The sequence below is a fragment of the Siniperca chuatsi genome, linkage group LG16 (genome assembly GCF_020085105.1).
Source record: "Siniperca chuatsi isolate FFG_IHB_CAS linkage group LG16, ASM2008510v1, whole genome shotgun sequence".
NCBI lineage: Eukaryota > Metazoa > Chordata > Actinopteri > Centrarchiformes > Sinipercidae > Siniperca > Siniperca chuatsi.
Genome location: NC_058057.1, coordinates 25,307,166 through 25,328,902, shown reverse-complemented (window position 1 = coordinate 25,328,902; position 21,737 = coordinate 25,307,166). Strand labels below are relative to the sequence as shown.

At 39.8% G+C, this 21,737-nt stretch overlaps 1 protein-coding gene across 5 annotated transcripts in view; it reads right to left on the bottom strand.

Annotated features, from left to right (window-relative positions):
* Nucleotides 1-2,250: 2,250 nt before the first annotated feature.
* hivep2a (HIVEP zinc finger 2a) overlaps nucleotides 2,251-21,737 on the bottom strand; it is a 118,972-nt gene continuing 99,485 nt past the window's right edge. For 4 of the 5 annotated variants that reach the window (XM_044169041.1, XM_044169042.1, XM_044169040.1 and 1 more), the window contains 8 exons: nucleotides 19,847-21,632; nucleotides 19,468-19,625; nucleotides 13,449-13,624; nucleotides 12,537-12,638; nucleotides 8,815-9,691; nucleotides 7,981-8,089; nucleotides 6,386-6,496; nucleotides 2,251-5,463 (listed from right to left, as the gene is read on the bottom strand). In XM_044169041.1, coding sequence (XP_044024976.1) covers nucleotides 4,729-5,463; nucleotides 6,386-6,496; nucleotides 7,981-8,089; nucleotides 8,815-9,691; nucleotides 12,537-12,638; nucleotides 13,449-13,624; nucleotides 19,468-19,625; nucleotides 19,847-21,632 — 4,054 coding nt within the window. In that variant the 3' untranslated portion in view covers nucleotides 2,251-4,728. The remainder of the gene's footprint in view (nucleotides 5,464-6,385; nucleotides 6,497-7,980; nucleotides 8,090-8,814; nucleotides 9,692-12,536; nucleotides 12,639-13,448; nucleotides 13,625-19,467; nucleotides 19,626-19,846; nucleotides 21,633-21,737) is intronic. The other variant, XM_044169045.1, reaches the window with a different exon arrangement.

Genomic DNA, 21,737 nt, shown 5'->3' with positions numbered 1-21,737 from the left:
GATGACTGATTGTGATTTCAGTTGAACCTTCAAACTACCCGTGTTTATGTTATTTATATTTATGTTTTTCCTAGGTAGGGACCTCTTGTGAATAATGACAAGCTCAGAAAGGGTATTAGTTGTTTCATTAGTCATATGGGTCATTTTGGAAAGCACTGAGAGGGGACCTATATTGTCAATATAGATTTAAGGAACTGCTGATCCAGAATAAAAATTCCGGTTGGTAAATTTGAATATCTAATGTGTTTCCCAACAAACACTGTTTGTCATGTCATACAGGTTTCATTAACCCCTCATTGCTCTGTTAAAATCCAAGAACCTATTTCTAACAATGGCTAACTGCTGATTGATTAACAAAATGATTGATTGTTTGATTGACTGGCTAATAGGAACTTGTTTGTGCAATGTTCAGGTACAATCTGTCTGCAGACTTTAACAATGTTATGCACGTGCATTGCAAACAACATGCAGAAACACCTACAAATACAGACACAAAGGCAGTGCCACGCTTGTACACACACACATACAGCAACACATACGAGTCTCAGGGGACATTTCCATATGCTCGCAGCGCTGAACCATGAAAACTACACTCACACCTTACAAACTAGTGATGAAAGTGATTCCTCCAAACGCTAATCAGGACCAAAATAACTCGCTTGATCATCTTCTATCAAAGGCCACGGGACTCACCGACACATGGACAGACTGACAGAATAAATGTAAGTTGACACCAACCCAGTTGTGTCAACAAAAAGAAAAAAAAAAAAACACCACCAAAAAAGTAGACAGGTAGACATATGTGGGACATGGCTAATGACAGGGACTACATTAAAATTAGAAATAAGGCTCAGACAGAAAGAGGGTGAAGAATAAAGAAATTAATACAGTTAGAGTCATATGTGGTGAAGACTTATTAGCTGACCTTGTTCAAAGAGTATTTTCAAATAGATCGTTTGTGCTGGATGTGGGTTTGAATTTGTGCTGCCGCTTCTACTGACACCACTGTTACTGCAGCTACTACCATTATTTATTCTATGTCATTATCACTGGTGTTACTATTGCTATTACTGTAAGTAGTAGCTATTAATTAGAGATGCAAAGACATACTGGATGGATGCATCCCTCCCATATTGATGCTGACACCAATATTTATTTATTTCTCTTTCTTTGTCTTTTGTTCTGTTTTACCTTTTTGCACAAATGCAGGTCCAAAAATAAGGTAGTCCTGGTCCTGAAATGACAAAACTCATTGCTTTTGCAGTCAAAGTTTTTATTTGCTATTGAGAGGCTATTGGGAATATATAAAAAAGTATTCTTTAGCCTCCAAGCCTCTGAGGGGATACGATATTGGACGTGTTTGATTGACAGCTGAGTCAGTAGGAGCACAAGCCAGAATATGAACACATTTGAAAGACATGCCAAGCAGTGTTGATTTTGATGTGTGAAAATACAAACGTGCTATTTTTTTTTTACAATGTATTTTTAAAATTTTTATCCTTTTTTTTTGGCAAATTCCTTTCCCACTATAGTCCCTGCTCGTTGTTGATGGTCTGGTGAAATAGCTGACATGTATGGATTCAACAGCTGTCTCTTCACCTAGCGTCCCTAGTGCAACGACAATTGCATGATCCCTCACCAGCTTCCCACCTACCAACACTGAAAATGCGCTTGATGGGGCGCTCAGCCAAAACAGAGGGACCACTGTTGGGCAATAACTACCCCCCCAGCTGTATCTCTTTCAAAATTAAGTTATTAGCTTTGTAACTGGGACAGCGAAAAAAGCATCAGTGATATTTGCTTTAAATAAAACACTCAAAATGTCAATACAGTTATTGCTTATGTCAGTAAGTACAAATATAATGCAGATATATGAATTCATCTCTAATATTAATTAATCTTACGTACTCCTATCTCCACAACTGATACTGTGAATGTTCAACTGTAGTGATTACTATTTCTGACACTGGTACTGCATCTGCTTCTATTACAGGTGCCATAACTGCTAATACCTTTACTTCTACTATTACTGTCACTACTGATAGTGTACTGTAATAGTACCGCTACTGTTATTAGTATTAAAAGCACTATTAGTACTACTACAAGTGTTGTAAAAGTGAGAAATATTTAGATACTGTAGCATTGGAAATCAGAAAATACTTTTTCCACAATTGAAAGAATTTGGACAAAATATGCTGTCATCACTAAAACACAGTCACAAGCTGTAAAAAAGGAGCAGAGACAAACTAATTATTCTATTCATATTTATTTGAAAACAACAATCCATTTTTCCACTTCTACTGCGATTCCTTGTTGCAACTGGGTTCATACATGATATTTGTATTAATTCCACAGAACACCATCACAAAAGTTACCCTTTTTTTATGCACGTTTACCTTTTTTTGTCGTTTTTTTTGTATTGTTGTCATTTCTAAACAATGACTTGTGCTTTGATATCTTTGAAAGAGAGAAAGAGATTTTTTTTAAAGACATCATTGTCGTCATGATAAGTGTACATAACAGAGGGAGGATCGAAATAGAAAAAAAGTCGTAAGAAGAGGATATACTGGTTGAATACACACCGATACAGAATACAGAGATACACACTCACATTGCAGCCTGCCCGACTCCACCCAAAACTGTCAAAAGAGAAAAGAGTTGTGCCACTGAAATCACCACAACCCCCAACTGCTCCCTTCTTCTCCTGATTTTAGGATTTTTAAGTATGCTTATTGTTGCCTTGCAACAAATACACTCCCTGCTGGTGAGCAGAGTTTTGGCTAAATATTGCTTAGCTACACAAAGAATATCCAGGAGAAGAGGAGGGGTCACAGAAGGGTCAAAAAGGCAGTGCAGAAAGCCTCAATGTCACAACTGTTAAATTTATTATTATTTTTTCAGACAATTTTGGGGTTCAGAGCGCAGAGCAGTTCTGCTCCTAAACACTTCCATTTCAATAAAAGTTTGCTGCAAAAAACTGACCAGAGTGCTGGGACTTCCATAGCAGAGATCCTAAGAATTATAAGGTGCATTTGCCAGAGAGTTTGGTGTATGTGTTTGTATATGTGTATACATAAATAAAGCCATTAAATAAGAGTCTTGGTGGGTTGATTGCCATGGCCACAATGTGCATCAATGCCAAAAAATTTATGTGTAAGTGTGTGTTTATGGGAGTTGACTGAACATTTACATGGAATGGAATGTTTTCCCCGTTCAGATATCTGACGAATAAAACTGTATTCATTCAAGCAAAGTTGTTTTTCAGAATGTGGAGCTACCTTTAATCAGTGTAACGTCGATATTCATCTCAAATGCTGATGGAGGTGTTGTTGGGGGCGGGGGCTTAAAACCAACAGTTGAGCAGAATGCCACGGTGCAAGAAGGCATGTTCATTCACTTAATGCTGAGAGCAAATCTGTGCCTCGTAAAAATCAAAACAAGAGATAATACCACAAAAGTAAGTAAAAAACAAGAAAAATCACAACCAGGAACAGGCAAAGAGCAGCAGAGAAAATGTACAAGCAAACTACCATAACCTTAATGTGAATGTCAATCTAAATGTTAAGTGCAGATAGATAGATAGATAGATAGATAGATAGATAGATAGATAGATAGATAGATAGATAGATAGATAGATAGATAGATAGATAGATAGATAGACAGGTTGATAGAGTCTATATACTGTATGTATTCATATGCTGGGTAAATATTCTGGTAAATCTTACTTCTATGTGTATATACCTCCAAGCAGAGGGGGCTCACTTAGACGTATATAAATAGGTCTAACATATAAAGCCATATTACAGTGTACATATCCTCGTCCCTAATGTAAGCGATAGCAAAAAACCCATGCTTTACATAGAAAAAGGCATCCACGACATTTAAGAAAAAATGTACAATTTATGAAACATGGTAACAATAATAAATAGTATTATAGAATTGCTGCTGTACACAAAAAAAGCCATTTTAAAAATTTCACTCATATAAAAATATGTTTTAGTGCAACCGTACGTAATAGTAATATCCATAACTTCACATCGCTTGTCGAGACTTTAAGGTGTCCAAATAAAATAAGAAAAAAAAGAAACACAGGAGTAGGGGGAGGAAGAAGGGGGTTGGGGGAGGGGGGGATTGCATTTATTACAAAGCTGATACGCAAAACGTGATAGTAATGTATTTACATTTACCTTCCTGCTTTGTTTGCTTATAAGAATATAAGCAAAAAAAAACAACTAACAAACAAAAAAGATTAAAGAAAAGGCACACACATAGCTGTCTGAATTTGTTTTGTTTTTTTGACGTACCGCTTAACCAGAGTCCTTTTTTAGCAGATTTTGGTCGGGCTCATGTGTTGGTGGGAGTTAACGTACATGTGTAACCGTATGCAGATCCTCTTTGAAGTCTTTAAATAAGAAAGTTTCTGAGAGCAGGCCCCGGTTAGAACAGGCATGCTGTACACATACATTAAAACTGCAAAACTGCAAGTTCATTTGTGTTATAGTCTTTTTTTTGACAAGAGCTGTTTTTCTTTGTATGCATTGTATTTATGTATGTGTGTGAGAGAGAGAGAGTGTGTTTATGTATGTATAAACTGTATGTAAGTGTAAAGTGTGTGTAAAGTGTGCAAAAGTATTTTCTCTCTCTGTTGCACTTCATCCCTTCCTATTATCCAAAAACAAAAAAAAAGAAATCCATCGTTTCTCCTCCTCTTGTTCTTCGTCTGCAACACTACGACACATCTTTGCTTCTTTTTGTGCTTTCTACCTCCCTGTCTCTCTCCAGCTTGAGTGGTTTGGACACTGTTGGAGGCTGCAGGGTTTCAGATCCGGGACTGGGAGGGTGCGGAGAGGAGGAGGAGGAGGAGTGAGGGGAGGCGGGGATTGATGGGTAGGGGGGCCTGGGCTCCAGGCCGCTAAAGTGCTGAATCCCGGGACCTTGTGAAGGAGATGGTGAAGGGTGAGGAGATGGCGGCGACATGGAGATGGATGGCGAGCGCTGCTGTTGTTGGGAGTCGTGGGGCAACGCAGAAGGAGAGGAAGAAGAGGAAGAAGCTCTGCCTCCATCTTTTCCTTTATCCCCTCCGCCTCTTCCTCCTCTCTCGGCGAGCTCCTCCGAGTCGATACAGAGCGAGGCGATGGCCTTGGTGCAGGTGTGGATGCTCTCCTCCTGCTCATGCCTCGCTCCTCCTCCTTCCCTCTGCTGCGATGAGGGGTGAGGTGAAGTCAACTCCCTCAGCCTCTCGCCTCCTCCTGCTCCTCCTCGAACTCCCCTCTCAGTGAAGGAGGAGAAATGAGGGGAGGCGGCCTCGCTGGTGTTGGAGTCCTCCGACGTGCTCTTCTGCAGCACCCGGCGGGATGCAACCTGCTGTGCCCCCTGCTGGGCCAGAGGGGTGGTGACAGACGTGGGGACGGAGTGTACCATCTGGATCCCTCCGATGGGGATCATTGGGAACGGCGAACGCACCTGAAATGAAAATTTCACATTGAATCGCCTGTTAAGGGAGTCTGATGATACCAACAATTAACGCATCTATTAACAAGTACTGTGTGTGTATCAAAGCCTGATACATTTTCTTCCTCTGTGCCATGGAGCTCCATTGTTGTCCAAAAATTATTAAACACATCATTTGCACTGGGTGACATGTTCCTTCATCACCATGAACACACACACTGTAGTTTATTCTGACTCAGTCCCACACACACCGTCCTGCTGCCCCAAATACTCACTAGAGCACCGAATGTGGATTAATCCGCCGCTGAAAATAGTCCCCCAAAAATGCCCTATTTCCTCCTGTTTGAGTGACGTTTGTTAAAAACTACAGTGACCAGCTGTTTAAGGAAATTACTGAGCCTTTTTTTAAAAATGAAACTATATATTTGTGAGATGTTTCTTAATAAATTTATGTCTTCAGTTGGAACCAATGGCCTTTGTTTTTACTGGGTATGATTTATTTTGCTTCAGCAAATCTGCTAAATAGTTTTATAGTGCTAATAATAATAATTAATAAAGACATCTGTCTTTCTTTATTTACAAAGTGCTTTAAAAACTAAAATCCAGATTTAAATATATACAAAATAATAAAATATTGAAAATAAAATGGAAAAAATGTAATTAAATAAAAGATTCAAAATATAATAAAATAAAAAGTTAGAAAATATAATATAATAATAAATAAAATAACAACAATAAAATTAAATTAAAGAAAATGCAAAATATCATAAACACAAAATAAAATGAAAATTTAAAAAAATTACCTTAAAATGAAATGTACAAAATAAAATTAAAAATGAACAATAATATTAAATTCATTTTAATATATTAAAACAAAACAAAATACAAAAAATAAAACTAGGTAAAAAGGGGGGGAAAAATTTAACAATAATACCTGGAGTTGAGAATGGAGAGGAAGATGACTGAACAGGACTTGGTGAGGTGGGCTGGACTGGTTACCGCCCTGGTCCCGTTCCCCTGGCGACGGTGAGCCCGAACGATATTCCTGGAAACACAAGAGGAGACAAATGAAAACACGCTGTCGTCCGTAGACGTAATCATGAACCAGTGAGGTGATTTGAAAATTTCTTCTTCCACAAAAACTCTGAAGAAACCTCTATGTTGATTTTTAGTCTGACGTTTAAATTTTATGTCACGGCACAAACCCACAAAAGAAATACACAAACTCATTGGACAGTACTAGTTACAATAAACACACATTTGAGGCTTCGCAATGGAAAACCAAATATTATGTAACTAAATAAATGAATAAGCCTTGATGAAAAGTGCAAAAACAGAAATGTGTGGTTGTACTTGAGAGCAGGTAAATAACAAATAGAAAGCATGAAGGCTCAATCAAACATCTTGTGCCTGAATAATGGTTGTTAAAACATTAATCTATCATTTGGAGAATGGTCGGTTATCAAAGCTGAGCCAGTCTCACTCTCTGCTTCACGCTTTGTTTAAGTGGGACCAGCAGCAGAAGCCAGAGTTTGAAGTAGGGCTCTTAAGAAGAAAAACAGCCGTGTTATTAACCACACCACCGCCAGCCAAGATCCCATTACCACCAAAACCCAGCAGCCCTATCTTCAATCATCCCTCTCTCTAACACACATAGTCTATCTGACTCGCTCTTTATTCCCTCATCCTCTCTGAATGTTACTGCTTTGTCTGCCAGACGGGTTTCTTCTCCCCGCTTTGTCTCTGAGAGCTTTTTTTCTGTCTTCCTCTGCTCCCCCCTTTTCTCTTCTTTCCTTTTCCTCCATCTCCCACATTTCTACTTTAGGTTTACCACATTGGACCACAGACTGAGCAGCAAAAGTTTAGTAAATCACAGTTAAGCACCGAAATATTAATGTACTCTGTTCGTACTGTTTAGAGAGGCAAATGTTCCAAACAAAACCCTAATTATTGTAATGAATTTACTCTATTATTAAAAACTACACCAATTTTATTAACTTAAAGTATATAAAGTGGAGTGGCAACAGTGAGAAGTCCATCCCTGCTAACAAAGACACAAGGTTCACCCCAACTTTCCAAATGAAACTCTGCTGCCAGGCTTAATAAAAACTATAAGTGACAAATTGAAATTTATAAGCAAAATGTAAAGCTTAAACTATAGCAAGTGAGCGCTCTGCTGCGAAAATGTTGTCTTTCTCTATGACACAAAGATGAACTGGGTAATGAAGTCTTTCCAAAATGCATATATTCAGTTATGTCATGCTGCCACTTGAGTGAGCCAAAGTGCAGAGTTGCCTGGTGTAGCTTTAAATATGTTAAAACCTACAGTACATACCAAAAACTTCCATGACAGTACATGACCCAAAAAAGAGTTAAGAGAAAAGTTGGCCAGCACATTATAGAGAACAGAGATGAGTAAAATAAAGAACAACATACAGAAAAATAAAGTGGCAGTCGAGAATGCAGCAGAGTAAACTTGTTCAGACTCGACTATAGAGTCTTTAATTTGGAAGTTTAATGGACTCTTACCGTCTCCATCTCTGCGCTGCCTCTGCGACGTCCCAGAGGGTCAAGCTCTGCCTGACCCAAACCCCCAGCCTGGTGACCTGTCCTGAGGCCCCGCAATCCACTCTGTTGGCTGGTAGTCACAAGCAAGTAGAAATTTCACATTAAACCTTCATCAAAGATAAGACGTATATACAATCTTTAACTTAATAACACATTGTAAGATTATTCCATTACAAGTAAAAGTCCTGCATTGCTGATCTTGTACATTTGTATGTATTGCAGCACCTTTTCCTTTGAAATATGCTCTCTGCGCCCTATTTTTATGTCAGTGGTTGGTTTGTTTTTTAATCATTTTTACCCGATTCAACCTACAGTACCTGTTTAAATGGTTGGCCTATAATAATCATTGAGCTTGGACCGTTCGAAAGGCATTAGCGCGGCTGTGGCTAAGGAGGCAGAGCGGGTCGTCCATTGATCACAAGGTTGGCGGTTTGATCCCCAGCTCCTCCTGTCCACATGTCAAAGTGTCCTTGAGCAAGACACTGAACCCTAAATGCCTGATCGGCAAGCCAGCGCCTTGCATGGCAGCTCCGCAACCGTTGGTGTGTGAGTATGTGTGTGAATGGGTGAATCAGAGGCAAAATTGTAAAGCTGCTATTTAAATGCAGTCCATTTAACCAAAGTGTTTGGGCTTGCTACTCTTGTGAATTGAGGAATAAATACAAACGAAAACTCTAATAGATTGAAAAACGTTTAACTTGTAACCAGTTTGCTTCTATTTGGACGTTGCGGACTAATGCAACGCTCACATAGACATAATAAAACCTCAGTCAGGTCATCCTCCCCTCGACTCACCTTTGGTGGTGGAGGTGTTGGTGGAGCCCTCGGCGAGGAGAAACAGGCCGGATCATCCCCCTGTGGTGGCCTCGTGGTGAAAGGTCACGCTTGTAGTCTCTTCCTGCTGGAGACGTGGGCCGAGAGAGAGGGGAGAGCAGCGAGAGGTGTCCCCTCCTGGGGGAGAGCTCTCGCCGGTATCCCCCTGCCACCCCCAGGTCCCTCTTGGGGGAGATGTGACGCAGAGGAGAGATGTCCCGCCTGGGTGAGAGGTGTCCGGCGTGGGGCGAGAGGTCACGACATGGGGAGAGGTATCGGTGGGCTGAAGGTGAGGATGAAGGGGAGATGGGGGATGGGCAGCCGGAGTGGTCCAGCCCTGGAGAGGACAGGCGGGAGGAGGTGGAGGAGAGGTCTGGGGAGGGGACAGGGAGGTCTTCGTCCATGGAGGAGGAGGGTGGAACCAGCAGCCTGCTACCCAGCGCCCGCTGCAGACCTCGCTGGTACTCCGCCTGACTGCACTCCCTCCCGGCCGGGTCGCTGGGCGGAGCCTGCGGTGTGATCTGGATACTCGGCACGGTGGTGAAGTAGCCAAACAGCGGAGGCTTGTTGGTGTTGCTCAGGAGGTCAGATGCTGAATGATGAGAAAGGTGAGGAGCAGAGTGGGAGGAGGCCACAGCTGTGATCGACATGGAGGGCAGGCCGTAAGGCTGCGGGCTGGTGGAGCGTGAACGGGTCTTAGGGGTGGAGTCGCCATCATAGTCATCCTCTTCGTCGTCTTCATCGTCTACCTCATCGCCGTCTTCCTCGCCGCCCTCTGAGTCGTCTGCGTCTGAGAACTGGTGCTCCGCCATGGCACCTCTCGAAATCTTTTCAGACCTCTGGCCTTCCTCTCCGACATCTATAAGAGGAGGAGGAGAAAAAGAGAAAAAAAGCAGAGGATAGTAAGAAGAGGAAAAACAATCCAGAAGTAAGAGGAGGATAAAGAAGAACAAGAGGAGAACAAGAAGAGAAGAGGAAAAAGTGAAAGTAGAGAAGAAGCAAGAAGAAAAAGGTAGGTAGGAGGAGACAATGAGGAAGAAGAGGAGGAAGAGGTAGAAGCAGAAGAAGATAAAAAAGAAGAGGAGGAAAAAGTGAGAGTAGAGGAAATGGAAACAGAAAAAGTAGAGGAAGTGGGAGAGGAGGACAGGAATAAAATAAGATAGTAGAGGAATTGAGAGAAGAAGAGGAAAGGAAATGGAGAAAGAAGAAGCAGGGGAAGCGAAAGTAGAGGAAACAAATACCAAACAAAAGAAGAACAGAAAGATAAGTGGAGAGAAAGAAACTGTATTAATATGTGGTAACAGAAAGAGTTTAGATGTGAAACAAAACACCACTGAAACCACATTCCCACCAGCTCAAACCAATAAAATATAAAACACAATAAAACTAAGTTATTTGAGACCAAACCCTCGACACTTTGGTTTTTCTGCAGGATGGCCTTCAGCCAAATTTTGGCAAGGTCTTATTGTACAGTAGCTGCAAAGTTACTGTTGGCAGGTAACCAACCATCACTTTGAGTCTGACTTTATCATAAAATGTAGCTGATTGGCTAATAACTGAGTGAGACTGAAAAGAACGGGGATTATGGGAATTAAAAAGTTGGTTTGTTGTTGTGATACACACTAATCCTGACCAGAAATCAAAATCTAAAAATATTTATATGATATATGTATTTTTTCTCCTCTCCTCTTTTTTTTAACATCAATTTTATTTGGTTCTCTGGACTTCCTCCAGACGCAGCGTAGAGAAGCAGAAGCCGTTTGGAGTTAATAAACTGTATTTAGTCGACTGCTATGAGTGGAAATCAGATCCACTAACACTGGACTACTTTTCCAGTTAGTCTCTTATATACAACAGTTTTTCACAAACCACAAATGTTTATGTCTCAACGACTCAATGACTGACTTTCTGTAGCTCTCTCTTTTCCAAAAACCCTGTGTGTGTGTGTGTGAGTGTGTGAGTGTGTGTGTGTGGGTTTGTGTCCCAATTAAATGCAGAGCCAACACACACAGGGTCAATTGTAAAGTAAAATGTAATTTGGTGGTCTACATGGTGGAAAATTACCACCAGTCAGCTGTTGGTACAATATGACGGTTAGTAACAGCTGGTAACAGCTTAGTTCATCCACTCAAACAACCATGATCTGAGTTTGTCTAACCAACCTTCATCTGCTGACAGGTAAAACAGTGACTGTGTGGTAACCTGCAATCCAGCATCCAATGCAAATGACACAAAGTTAAATTCATGCCCTGTGAGCATTGAAAGATATCATATTTACATTTTGGATGATTATCTATACAGAACAACAGTAAAGTATGCTTCAGTGTCCTATAGATCACCTACAGCACAGGCAACCAGCAATATAAAATAATAAATAAAATAATGGCAATAAATAAACAGATAAGACTATGATAAAAATAAAAAACAGTCTAAGTTACAGCCAACTATAATTCTTACCAATGGGTAAGTCCATACAAACTCATGTTGTTTGGCCAAACTTTAAACCCACAGAAATGTATTTTATATTTCAGTGGCGAACCCCACTTTCCAAAGATACCAAATATAAAATGATAGACATTGAAATATTTCCCTTTGGTGGAATGGTGCAGCCATAAAAATGACATGGAGTCTTGGGTTTGCATGTTGTACTAAGCGTAAACATCATATAGCTTAAATGAAGAGCTGGTGAAATGAAAAGGGAAAGCTGGATAATTAAGAGGTTCATTTCATCTTAGTTGTTAGATTAAAAGTCAGAATTTACAGTAAATCCTAAATTTCCAAATTCAGCTAACTAACTAAAAGCTTATATTAATGGGCACTAATAATACCATTACTGATGAGGTAGAACGCTACATGGTGGCATCCTGTTAACTTATTACAGTACTTAATTACTCTTGTCAGATGTCATACCATAACAGCTACTGTTGGCTCACATTTCATACAGTAATTTAAAATCTAACTAATGGTACTAATAATGAGTTTGGTTACCATAACACAATCTACCAACAAAGACTGGAAGGACGATGGAGAAGTTGTTGTTGTTAATGGTGAAAACTCTAAAGAATATAAAATTAACCACACCAATTTCCAGCTTCATCATCAAGTCGCCAAAAGATTAACGAGACACCAAACCCCACTCATCTGTTCAGAAACCCTCAGAGCCTCCAGAGACAGCTGATGAGAATTTATTGTTGTGAATATTTCATGAGAAATCACATTCATCCCTCTCAGCCCACAACATCTTCCCTAGTAATAATTTTCAGATTATTTCCATATCAGCTGATTAATGGAAAGGCGACCTTCTTGGCTGAAACTCATGAACCCTGCCATGTCGGCAGTCAGAGGCGAAGAACAGCAAATACTTGTTGCTATTTCTGAGTAACTGCCAGAAAATTAAATTATGGCTTTAAAAATTTTCATGGGAATATTACAATAATATATTAAGAGACTCCAAATGGTGGAAGGATGTTTTTTCTTTTGATTTTTTTTAAGGGGCTTGTGTGTCGAGTGTGGTTGTTAGACATGAGTCCTGGCTGTCAGGATGAGCTCTGCTTTCCATTACACTAACTGTCGCTGTACAACTGCTCTGAGCCAAAGACACTGCAGGCAGCACTCAACAAGACAGCAGGATGTCATTGCAGTGTGTGTGTGTGTGTGTGTGTGTGTGTGTGTGTCTGTTTTAGGCGCTCGTGTGTGCTTCCTACCTCCTTCATCTGCCTCATTGTCCTCAACAGAAGACATGGAGACTCCCAACTCCAGACACTTTTTCATATGAGCCTTAGACTTCATGTGCTTCGTCAGGTTTCCTACAAAACACACACACACACACACCCTTTAATGACCCTTCGACTAGTCTTACTGGAAACCAGAGCTTGTCGTGTTGGCTGCATCATGACAAGAGTGAAAAAGAAAGAGGGTGAAATGGAAATAGAAGTGGTGGAAGAAAGAGTGAGGCCACAAAATTACAATTTACAAATTATACATAATTTATACATAATGTAATTTAATGGCAAAATTACTCAGCCTGGTCTGGACTCTGCTTCAGTTGGTCGAATCCAAAGTTAGTTACATCTACTGCACATAAAAGGGGGGAGTTTGGCAGGTAATGGCTTTTTATTAAAGATCAGATATCAGCGAGTCAGCTTCTTCAACCACTGATATGATGGAGGTTCCTGTTTGACCACAGCTACAGAAAACAGCCTCTCTGCATGTTTTATTAATTCATTTAACCACTTATTTCTATATTTTAGGATTTAATTCTTCAGTTAAAGCTCGAATGTTGAGTTTTCCTACTAAAATTTGCTTAAAAAAGCTGCTATCATCCGAAAAAATTTGGATTTGTCTTGTGTTTAAAGAAAGTTTCACTGCACCACGATGATGGAAATGGTTTTTCAGAGGTTTTTCTACCCTGATAAGGAGCAAATTTATCAGATGATTATGAAACATTTGTAACTTTCTACCATTAAAATAGTAAAACTCATGTCGAATCATGGCACTAATGGTGACTGCAGTCAGAAATAAAATTTCCAGGCCTTGGCAAGTCCATGTCCACCTTACATTCAGACTTGTAAGCAAAAACGGGATGAACATGCATAGAGTAAAAAAAGAAATCCTACCTTTCGTTTTGAAGGCGAAGTTGCAGAACTTGCAGACGTACGGCCGGACGTCGGTGTGCGTTCTGATGTGTTTCTTCAGCATGCTGGGTTTCTTGCAGCGGATGCCGCACTCCTCGCAGATATATTTCCCCCGACCACGACCACGGACGTAAACATAGTCCTCATTGGATTTGTACCTGGAAGACAGAGCAAGTGACAAAGACTGTATGGTGATGTGTTTCTATTTCTTTGTTTCTTTCTGTAAAATAGAAATACAATTTTTACAGTACAATGATCATTTCATATGTTTCCATTAAGGCTAGTGATAAAAAGAAAACAAATGCACATTAATTCAGGCCTTTTATATTTAAATAACTAGAGAGTCACATGGCTCACTTGAAAATGTGACTAAAATTATTACTACAAAAATAAACCAAAAAAACGTCCCAAAATTAGCTAAATATTGTCATTATTAAAATTATGATCTCAAGTTTGACAGTTATTGTTTACTTGTTAAAAAAAAGATTGAACTCTTTACCAATTAAGGCATTATTAAATTACATTGTGTTTGTTCCTTCATTATTATTCACACTTGGACTAATTTACAAAGTAAATGGGGCAACTCCACTACAGCAGGTTGGGATTCAACTCAATTCGCCATATTTTATTAATTCCCTAAGGGGCAATGAAAAAATGATCATAGCAGATACACAACATACCATGACAATAAACATATAATATATAATTATATATATATAAAAGCATAATCCTCAACACAGGTTGCTACTGGAGAGAGGAAGGTTCTTCATTCACATTCCCCTTTGTATAAAAAAATATATGCATGTATAAATATGCATATATGTATATATTCCTTTCTTTGTTGTATACTCTATTGACCCACATAGACGCTCGGCGTGTCTCTCTCTATCCTCCACAGAGAGGTCTGGGGTCTGGGTCAGCAGCCCTGCAACTGGTAGAGATTCATTGTCATGCTCTAGGACACAGATGTTTGCTGACGCAGAGATTCTGCTTGAATATGGCTGAAATAAGAGTTTCTCTGTTCAAATAAAGCTCTGAGCATCAGAGGGAGAAAGGCCTGAAAGCGTTCAGAGACTGTGACATCAATCTGGATGCGACACATATTCAATTCAGTTCAATTCAATTCAATTTTATTTATATAGCGCCAATTCATAACAGAAGTTATCTCATTGCGCTTTTCCTATAGAGCAGGTCTAGACCGTACTCTTTAGAATATTAATTACAGAAACCCAACAAATCCCACCATGAGCAAGCACTTGGCGACAGTGGCAAGAAACATACAGTTTGACAACAACATGTAAGAGTTTAAATTCCCTGAATAATGTGAAGCAAAAAACTGTTTTTTAAATGATAAATTATTGAATGGACATCAGAAAGTTAAGAACTGCTCTGCTTTACTGTGGGAGAGGATGATAAAGGAACTGTTCTGCAGTGGAGCATATGGGTCCATGAACTGTGCCGAGGGAGAACACGAGCTCCATCATCTCCTCAAACACTCGTGTGGTGTATGATGCAGCTATAGGTTGCAGTTTGAATGAGATGCACATGAGTTTCAAATACCAGATTAATAAAGCTCTGAGGAAAAAAGAAAGACAAATCAAAAAACCTTCATGGTTTTTGCCTATTTCATAATAATATATATATATATATATAAACCTGTTTCTTATATTTTGGTCAGTGTGCAAATGAAAATAAACAATGCTAATGTAGATTTATATACAACACATTTGTATATGAACCCCTAAATGTCCAATGAGCACATACATGGATTACTTTATGTTAAAATCTTATGCTATAAGCAGTCACCAACCTGGGGGATGGGACTCTCCCAAGGGGTCTTACATTACAGTTAAACCTGCCCGATACTGGATTTTTAGGCCAATATGATATCGATATTTGGTATCTAAAAAATATTATGACAATATGTCAGCCAATATTATATTTATTATTATATATATTATTATTATTATTTTTACATAAACTCGTAACATGAACAAACATTTTGGATAAGGATAAAATGTGTGTCTTAAAGAATTTTGACCCAGATATGTACTGAGAGGGACATTTTACAGTTGAAAAATAAACTTGTATTTCTATACTGCAATTTCTTGTTACTTATTGGCTGGTATACACACAGAATCAGATAATGGTTTGTTTGTAGTAAGCTAAAATCTGTTGATAATTTTGGCCATGCTGATGCATCATCAGACTGATATCGTAGGTCTCAAGATGATTAATAGGATTTATATATATCAGGAAAAGGAAAACAACATGTTTGCTGACCCAATATTATAATCAATCAAGTATTCCTTTAATCCTTGTTTTTTCTTGTTAATTACTGGATGAATTAACCCGTACAGGCCTCGAAGAACTATTCAAATCAAACACAGAGTTTACACAGTCTTTAGTTGACCCGGTCATAAACCACAGACATATGCAACTGTAATAGAGATTTCTTTGTTTTAAGGGATCACAAGCTAAAATGGGAAACAATGCAGTATTCCACCTCTGGGTTTTTTGGTCATAGTCTTTATGCTGGTCCTTTTTTCTAAAAAAAAAAGATAACCACAGTCCTCCTTCCAGTCCCACTTATTCTTTTACAAGACTTAAAAAAAAAAACCCCATCACTGTCAGACATGATTTTCTATCCCAAATGAGGCTTCGAGTGAAAGAGCGGACACTTGGCAGCACGATCAGTGCATGTCTGCATGAGTCTGTCTGTCATGGAGGGAAATTACCACCAACCACCAGTCACATGCTGGTAAATTTTGTCTGTCTTTGCTCTGCTGCAGAAGCATCACAATCAGGTTCTTTTTTTAATGCAAAAAAAAGTTATTTTCTTTGTGGTGAAACAATGAAAACGGCTAGTTTCCTGTCCTGTCTGCAGTGGCTGGAGGAGTAGGTAATGGGTAGTTCAGGGGCTCATGTGTTAAAGGAGGTCAAATATCAGGTACATCAAACAATCCGTCTGCATAAGCGAGGGGAAATTTGTCTTTCAACTCCACTGCGGAGTAGGAAATACCTCTGAACGCTTGTCTGAGCTGAGACGTTTACACAGCTGCGGCCAGTTATGAAAATGAATTATGATGATTATTTAGTTTTATTCTATTTTGTTCACAGCACACGGTAAGATCATAAAGCAGATTCTCTTTCAAAACTACTGAAACTTTCAAGGGACAGGATAAGTAATGATTTGTTTTCTCTGCCAAAACTTGCACTTTGTGGATTTCTTTCATCCAGAAAGATTTCGATCCTGTCTTGCTTTTAAAAAGGATTGGTGTGTGTGTTTTTGTGCATCTGTTTGCTTATTACTTGTATGCATACTGTTTATGTAAGTGCATGAGTGTATATGTGTGTGTCTTTGCCTGTTTGCCCTGTTTGTATGCTGCTGTTTGTCCACTTATTGCTTCTAAAGTGTCCTTTGGGGACAAAAGAGAATTACTTCACTGTCTGCTGCATTTAATAACTCCCTGTGTGTGTGTGTGTGTGTGTGTGTGTGTGTGCGTGCGTGCGCGCACAAGAGTATTTGCATGTTTGTGTGTGTCTGCATCGTCTGTTCCATTCAGTAACCTTGGTCTTATTGGCTCTACTGTAAGACAATAAAACATTATGATACTTTAGGAATGTCTCAACCTACAGGGGTGTCTAGATTTAACTCCCTTATACAGCCTTTATTTGACCGTTTAACATACATTTTAGGACACATTCCCATGCTTTCTGTGTGGAAAATAAGCTTTATATGACTTTAATAACATAATAATTAATAATAAAGGATATTCTTGGCTTCATTGCTATCAAACAAAACCTTTTATTGCCTCAATATCCATATCAGATCGCTTTGTGGCTCTCACACAATTACAGTCCACGTTTGACGATGAAAAACCAAACTCATCTTGGTCAAATGGAAAATGATCTCACCACACACCAGATCTGTAAAAGTAGGGCTGGGTGTAGTTTTAACGTTTTTGGTACTAGAGCCAATATGATACCTGAGTTTCAGTATAAATACCAATATGTGAATCTTGCAATCTCATAAACCTGAATTTCTAAACAAAAGAAGCCAAAGTTTTCAAAGGCTAAATCTAAACACAACCAGCTGTTCAATGACTTTGCCTAAATATAATACAGTCAAATTTGCAAAATTATGATTTAAATCCAAAAATGTCTAATCAAAGAATAAGTTATGACGAGTACAGATCTCTATTCGATGCCAGCTTTCGGTACTTGAAATTACTATCTAGAAGTTATTATTTTTTGCTAGAGATAGATGCTAGAGAGTTTTTTCTGGAACCAACAAACTTTTGCATCTGTCTTCGTTAGGTTGAGGAAGCTAGATGCAAAACATGTTGTATGCTACAAAAAAGCTCTTTTACCTCATGCAGAAATAAGCTTTTAGAGATTAATTTACAGTTATTTGTCCTGCACTCTCATAGCACTACATGGAAGAAATCTTTTTAAGTTGTGCAGGAGTAAATAAATATCTTTTTTAAATTATGAAATTGCCCTCAGGCTTATCAATCAAAACATAAACAAAAGTTTAAATGTTTCAGTATCAGCAGGAGGCCACATATTGCAGTTCTGGACTGAGACATGCTCTGAGGTCACTTTTAAATAATAAAACTTAAAAAATAAATACTATTATTATTTATTTAGTTATTATGAGTGAGATACTTGTTATAAAATACAACAAAGTGAAATGCATATAAAAGAAATCTAATAAAATAATAATAATAAAAAGTCCTACTTCTCTTAATAACATAAACAAAATGAATAAATACTATAGTTGCTGATGTTAGAAAAACAGTGTGAAAAAGTTTTTAAAATACAACTAATGAGGGACAGATCCCACTTAACACAAGTCTATAAAAGTGAGAGAAAGAATTATGAAAGTCAACATCCAATTACAGCAATGCAGCTCAAGTCATTAGCCTGTGATGGGTTTACCAGGCTCAGACTCTTGGCCTGACTCTCACAAATTAAGCCCAAATAATGGGTTATAAAAGGATAAGTTTCTTTTTTATACCTATCATGATTTTCTGATAAATCATAATGGAACAGATGTCCTTAAAGTTCATACAAATGTCACCTGTGTTCATTTTTGTTGAATACTTGCTGTAAAGATAAAAAAGACAAAAAGCAACCAGACAGTTTAGCATTTTGTGAGTCTGAGGTTGTCTCATTTATATGAGGGAAGAATAGCTGCTGTACATTGAGGAGTTTAGGTTTATTCAGTCTGTGATCCTCAAGCTAGGTTTCTTTTACTGTTCTTAAATCTGAAAAATAAAGGCTTCTGCTATCAAGGCATATCAGCTCTGGAGCTCTTTGGCTTGCAGATTCAGTTACATGTCATATATCACTTTCTAAAACTTTCATAATGCTAGCAATCTGATGTATATTATTTGATTTTTGTTTTTGTATTCATTACCTGTTTTTATTTGTCTCATTGTTTTACTTCTTGATACATTCCTCTTCTTATCCCATTTTTACTGTTGGCTTTTTTCTCTTAGTCTTGTTTTAGAGTTTAAATCTTATTTTGGCCATTTAAAGCAGCTTATAACCGTGTTGTAAAAAGTTCTGGATATAAATGTTAATATAATGGATGATACTGCGTCTGTTAAAAATAAAAAGCAAGAGCAAAGATGTCTTGCAATACTGAGCTTGCTATCACACATTCAGACATTACTTTGATCAGTAAGTTGATTAATTGATTTTTGACTGAAAAGTACCTTAATGGTTTGGAGTCAGGTCTCTAGCCTTCTCAGAATCTAACCAATTATTGAAATGAAAACATAATTTCTATGGCACGGATAATGAAGATTTAGCATTTGTACACAATTTGTAAACAATTCGAAGAGAAATTGCCGCGTTCAGAGGTATACCAAATATACACCTATTTATAAGGATACATTTATATGTTAATTTCTAAGATAAATTTTGAAATTATTTCTTTCACTTTATTGGACCAAAGTTATTGGACTGTGTGTGTATTTGCTGGACATACCCGCCTTCAAAGATCTTGATGCGGGTTGGTTCCGTAGCGGGCTGTTTGACTGAGACCTCCTTCTCTACCTGCTCCTCTTTCGAATGGTCCCACGACACCACCCCCTTCATCTTCCTCCCAAAGTTACTGACATCAACTGGCATTAGCTCTGGCTTCAACTACAGAGATGAGGAAAGAGAGGAAATAGAGGAGAGGAGTAGCATGAATGGCAAAGTAGGAGGATACAAAGAAAAATAAATGACAGATTATTAACTTTTCACAATTCCTGTGCTTGTGTTTCTCTGTATTTGCATCCATGCATTCACACATTATTTTCTGCATATGTTTGCATGTTAACACTGTTTTAAACTTCTACATTTTACATCATTACAGGTCATACCTGATCAAACCTCAGCTTCCAGGCCACAGATGACACCAGTTTTCCAGAGCTGGGTGGGGACATGGCTGCAGTTGTGTACATCGAATCAGTGTTTGTCCTCTGTTTGGACCTCAGCAGGGCCAGCGCAGCCTTGGTGCTGAGGTTCAGAGGATTGGGGTTGTATGAGCTTACACACCATGAACTGTAGACGGAGCTACGCATGGCAGCTTGAGTGCTGTTGGGTTTGGTGTAGTTTAGGAAACACCAGCTGACTCTGCTCATGGTGCGCAGGCTAGGGAACTGGAAAAACTGCTGGACATCAGCCACATCCGTGAGTAGTAGAGTCTGACCCACTGCTCCAGATAATCCTGCGCTTTGGTTGGCATCTAGCTGAACCAGCATGCTGACTGGGATTTTACTTGGTGTAGGCTGCTTTGTGTTGTCAGTGTCTTCCGCATTGTTGGAGGACACCATGGACTGGGGGCTGGAGTTAGTCTCTGGGACTGAATCGTCCACATCAAGGTCCTCTGGGGAGTCCCGACCACCTGAAACTGGGGAACGGTCTGTGACAATCTGGAGAGGAGGGGTGAAGCTCTCGACCCGGGGTACATCAGGGAGGTGGGGGGCAGAGGAACGGACAGGAATAGCAATCTTGGTGGCAACAGGGAAGTCGCTTAGTGGAGGAGAAGAGGACATTCTTTCAGAATCATTCATGGAGCCTTCGCTCTTCAGTCGAACTTGCTGAACTCTGCCCTGCCCCTTCTCTCTGCTTTCAGTTCCACTTAGCTCCACGGCACTCATCTCCTTAACAATCTGTCCATACATCCTCTCCTCCTTCACTCTTTTCTGCTGCTTAGTCTCAATGAAGAGCTCCAGAGAGCTGGCGGGGGAAAGCATGCGCTTGCTGCCTCCAATGCCAGATCCTGAGGCATCTGTCGTGGATATGGTGCCTGACGTTAGTGACAGTGGGATCCCTGTGTTCAGGCGTTGCTCTGGCAGTGAATCTGGGACCTTCCAGAGTGGGTAGCGCAGCACTGTGCCATTGGACTGTCCCAGGAAGTGTGATAGGTTGAAACCTGCCCCACTTATGCCTCCTCCAATTCCTCCAGGTGGTTTGCTGACACTCACAACTCCACCTGGAGGAGACATGCTGCTATTGTCAGCACAGCCTGGCATGGCTGAGCCTACCCCTTGTGCCCCACTGCCATGGTTAGCTATCAGCTGGCTAACACTGGTGTACATAACACTACCAAATGATGGCACATGGGTTTGGATCCGCACAGGAACCAGCATACCAGGCAGGGAGGCCTGAGAGCCCAGGTTCTGGGTGGCAAAGACAGGCTGGATCTGCTGCAGAAGCATGGGGGTGGTGGTGGAGCTGGACAGGGAGTGCTTGGAGGAGAGAGAGACAAAGTTTTGCTGTTGTTGCTGGGACAGGGGAGAGGTGCGAGATGAGAAAGAGGCAGGGTACATCTGAGAACTTGGATTTTCAGATTTTCCATCATGTGGCTGTTGATCATGGATTTGCTGCAGGGAGTGGAGTGGTTGTTGTTTGTGGGGTGGGTGTCCAGGCAGGTTGCCTGGTGATCTGATGTGGAGTTTTTGGAGTTGCTGCTGGGCCTGGAGGGTCAGCTGCTGTCTAGGTGTCTGACTGGCCTCCTGACTCCAGAACAGACCTGGTTGCTGGAAGGAAAGGAAGGGGGGGCCACTCTGGTACTGCTGGATTACCTCCTTGTTCATGACCTCATGACCTGGATGTTCTCCCTCAGATGACGAGCCCTGGGCCTGCAAACGATGCTGCTGGGACCTGTTATGGAGAAAAGGTACTTTTCTTCAAATCATAATAAGTATTATAAGTAATATAAAAAATAATATTGTAATAGTAGAACCAGTTGGAGAAGTAGCACAGGCA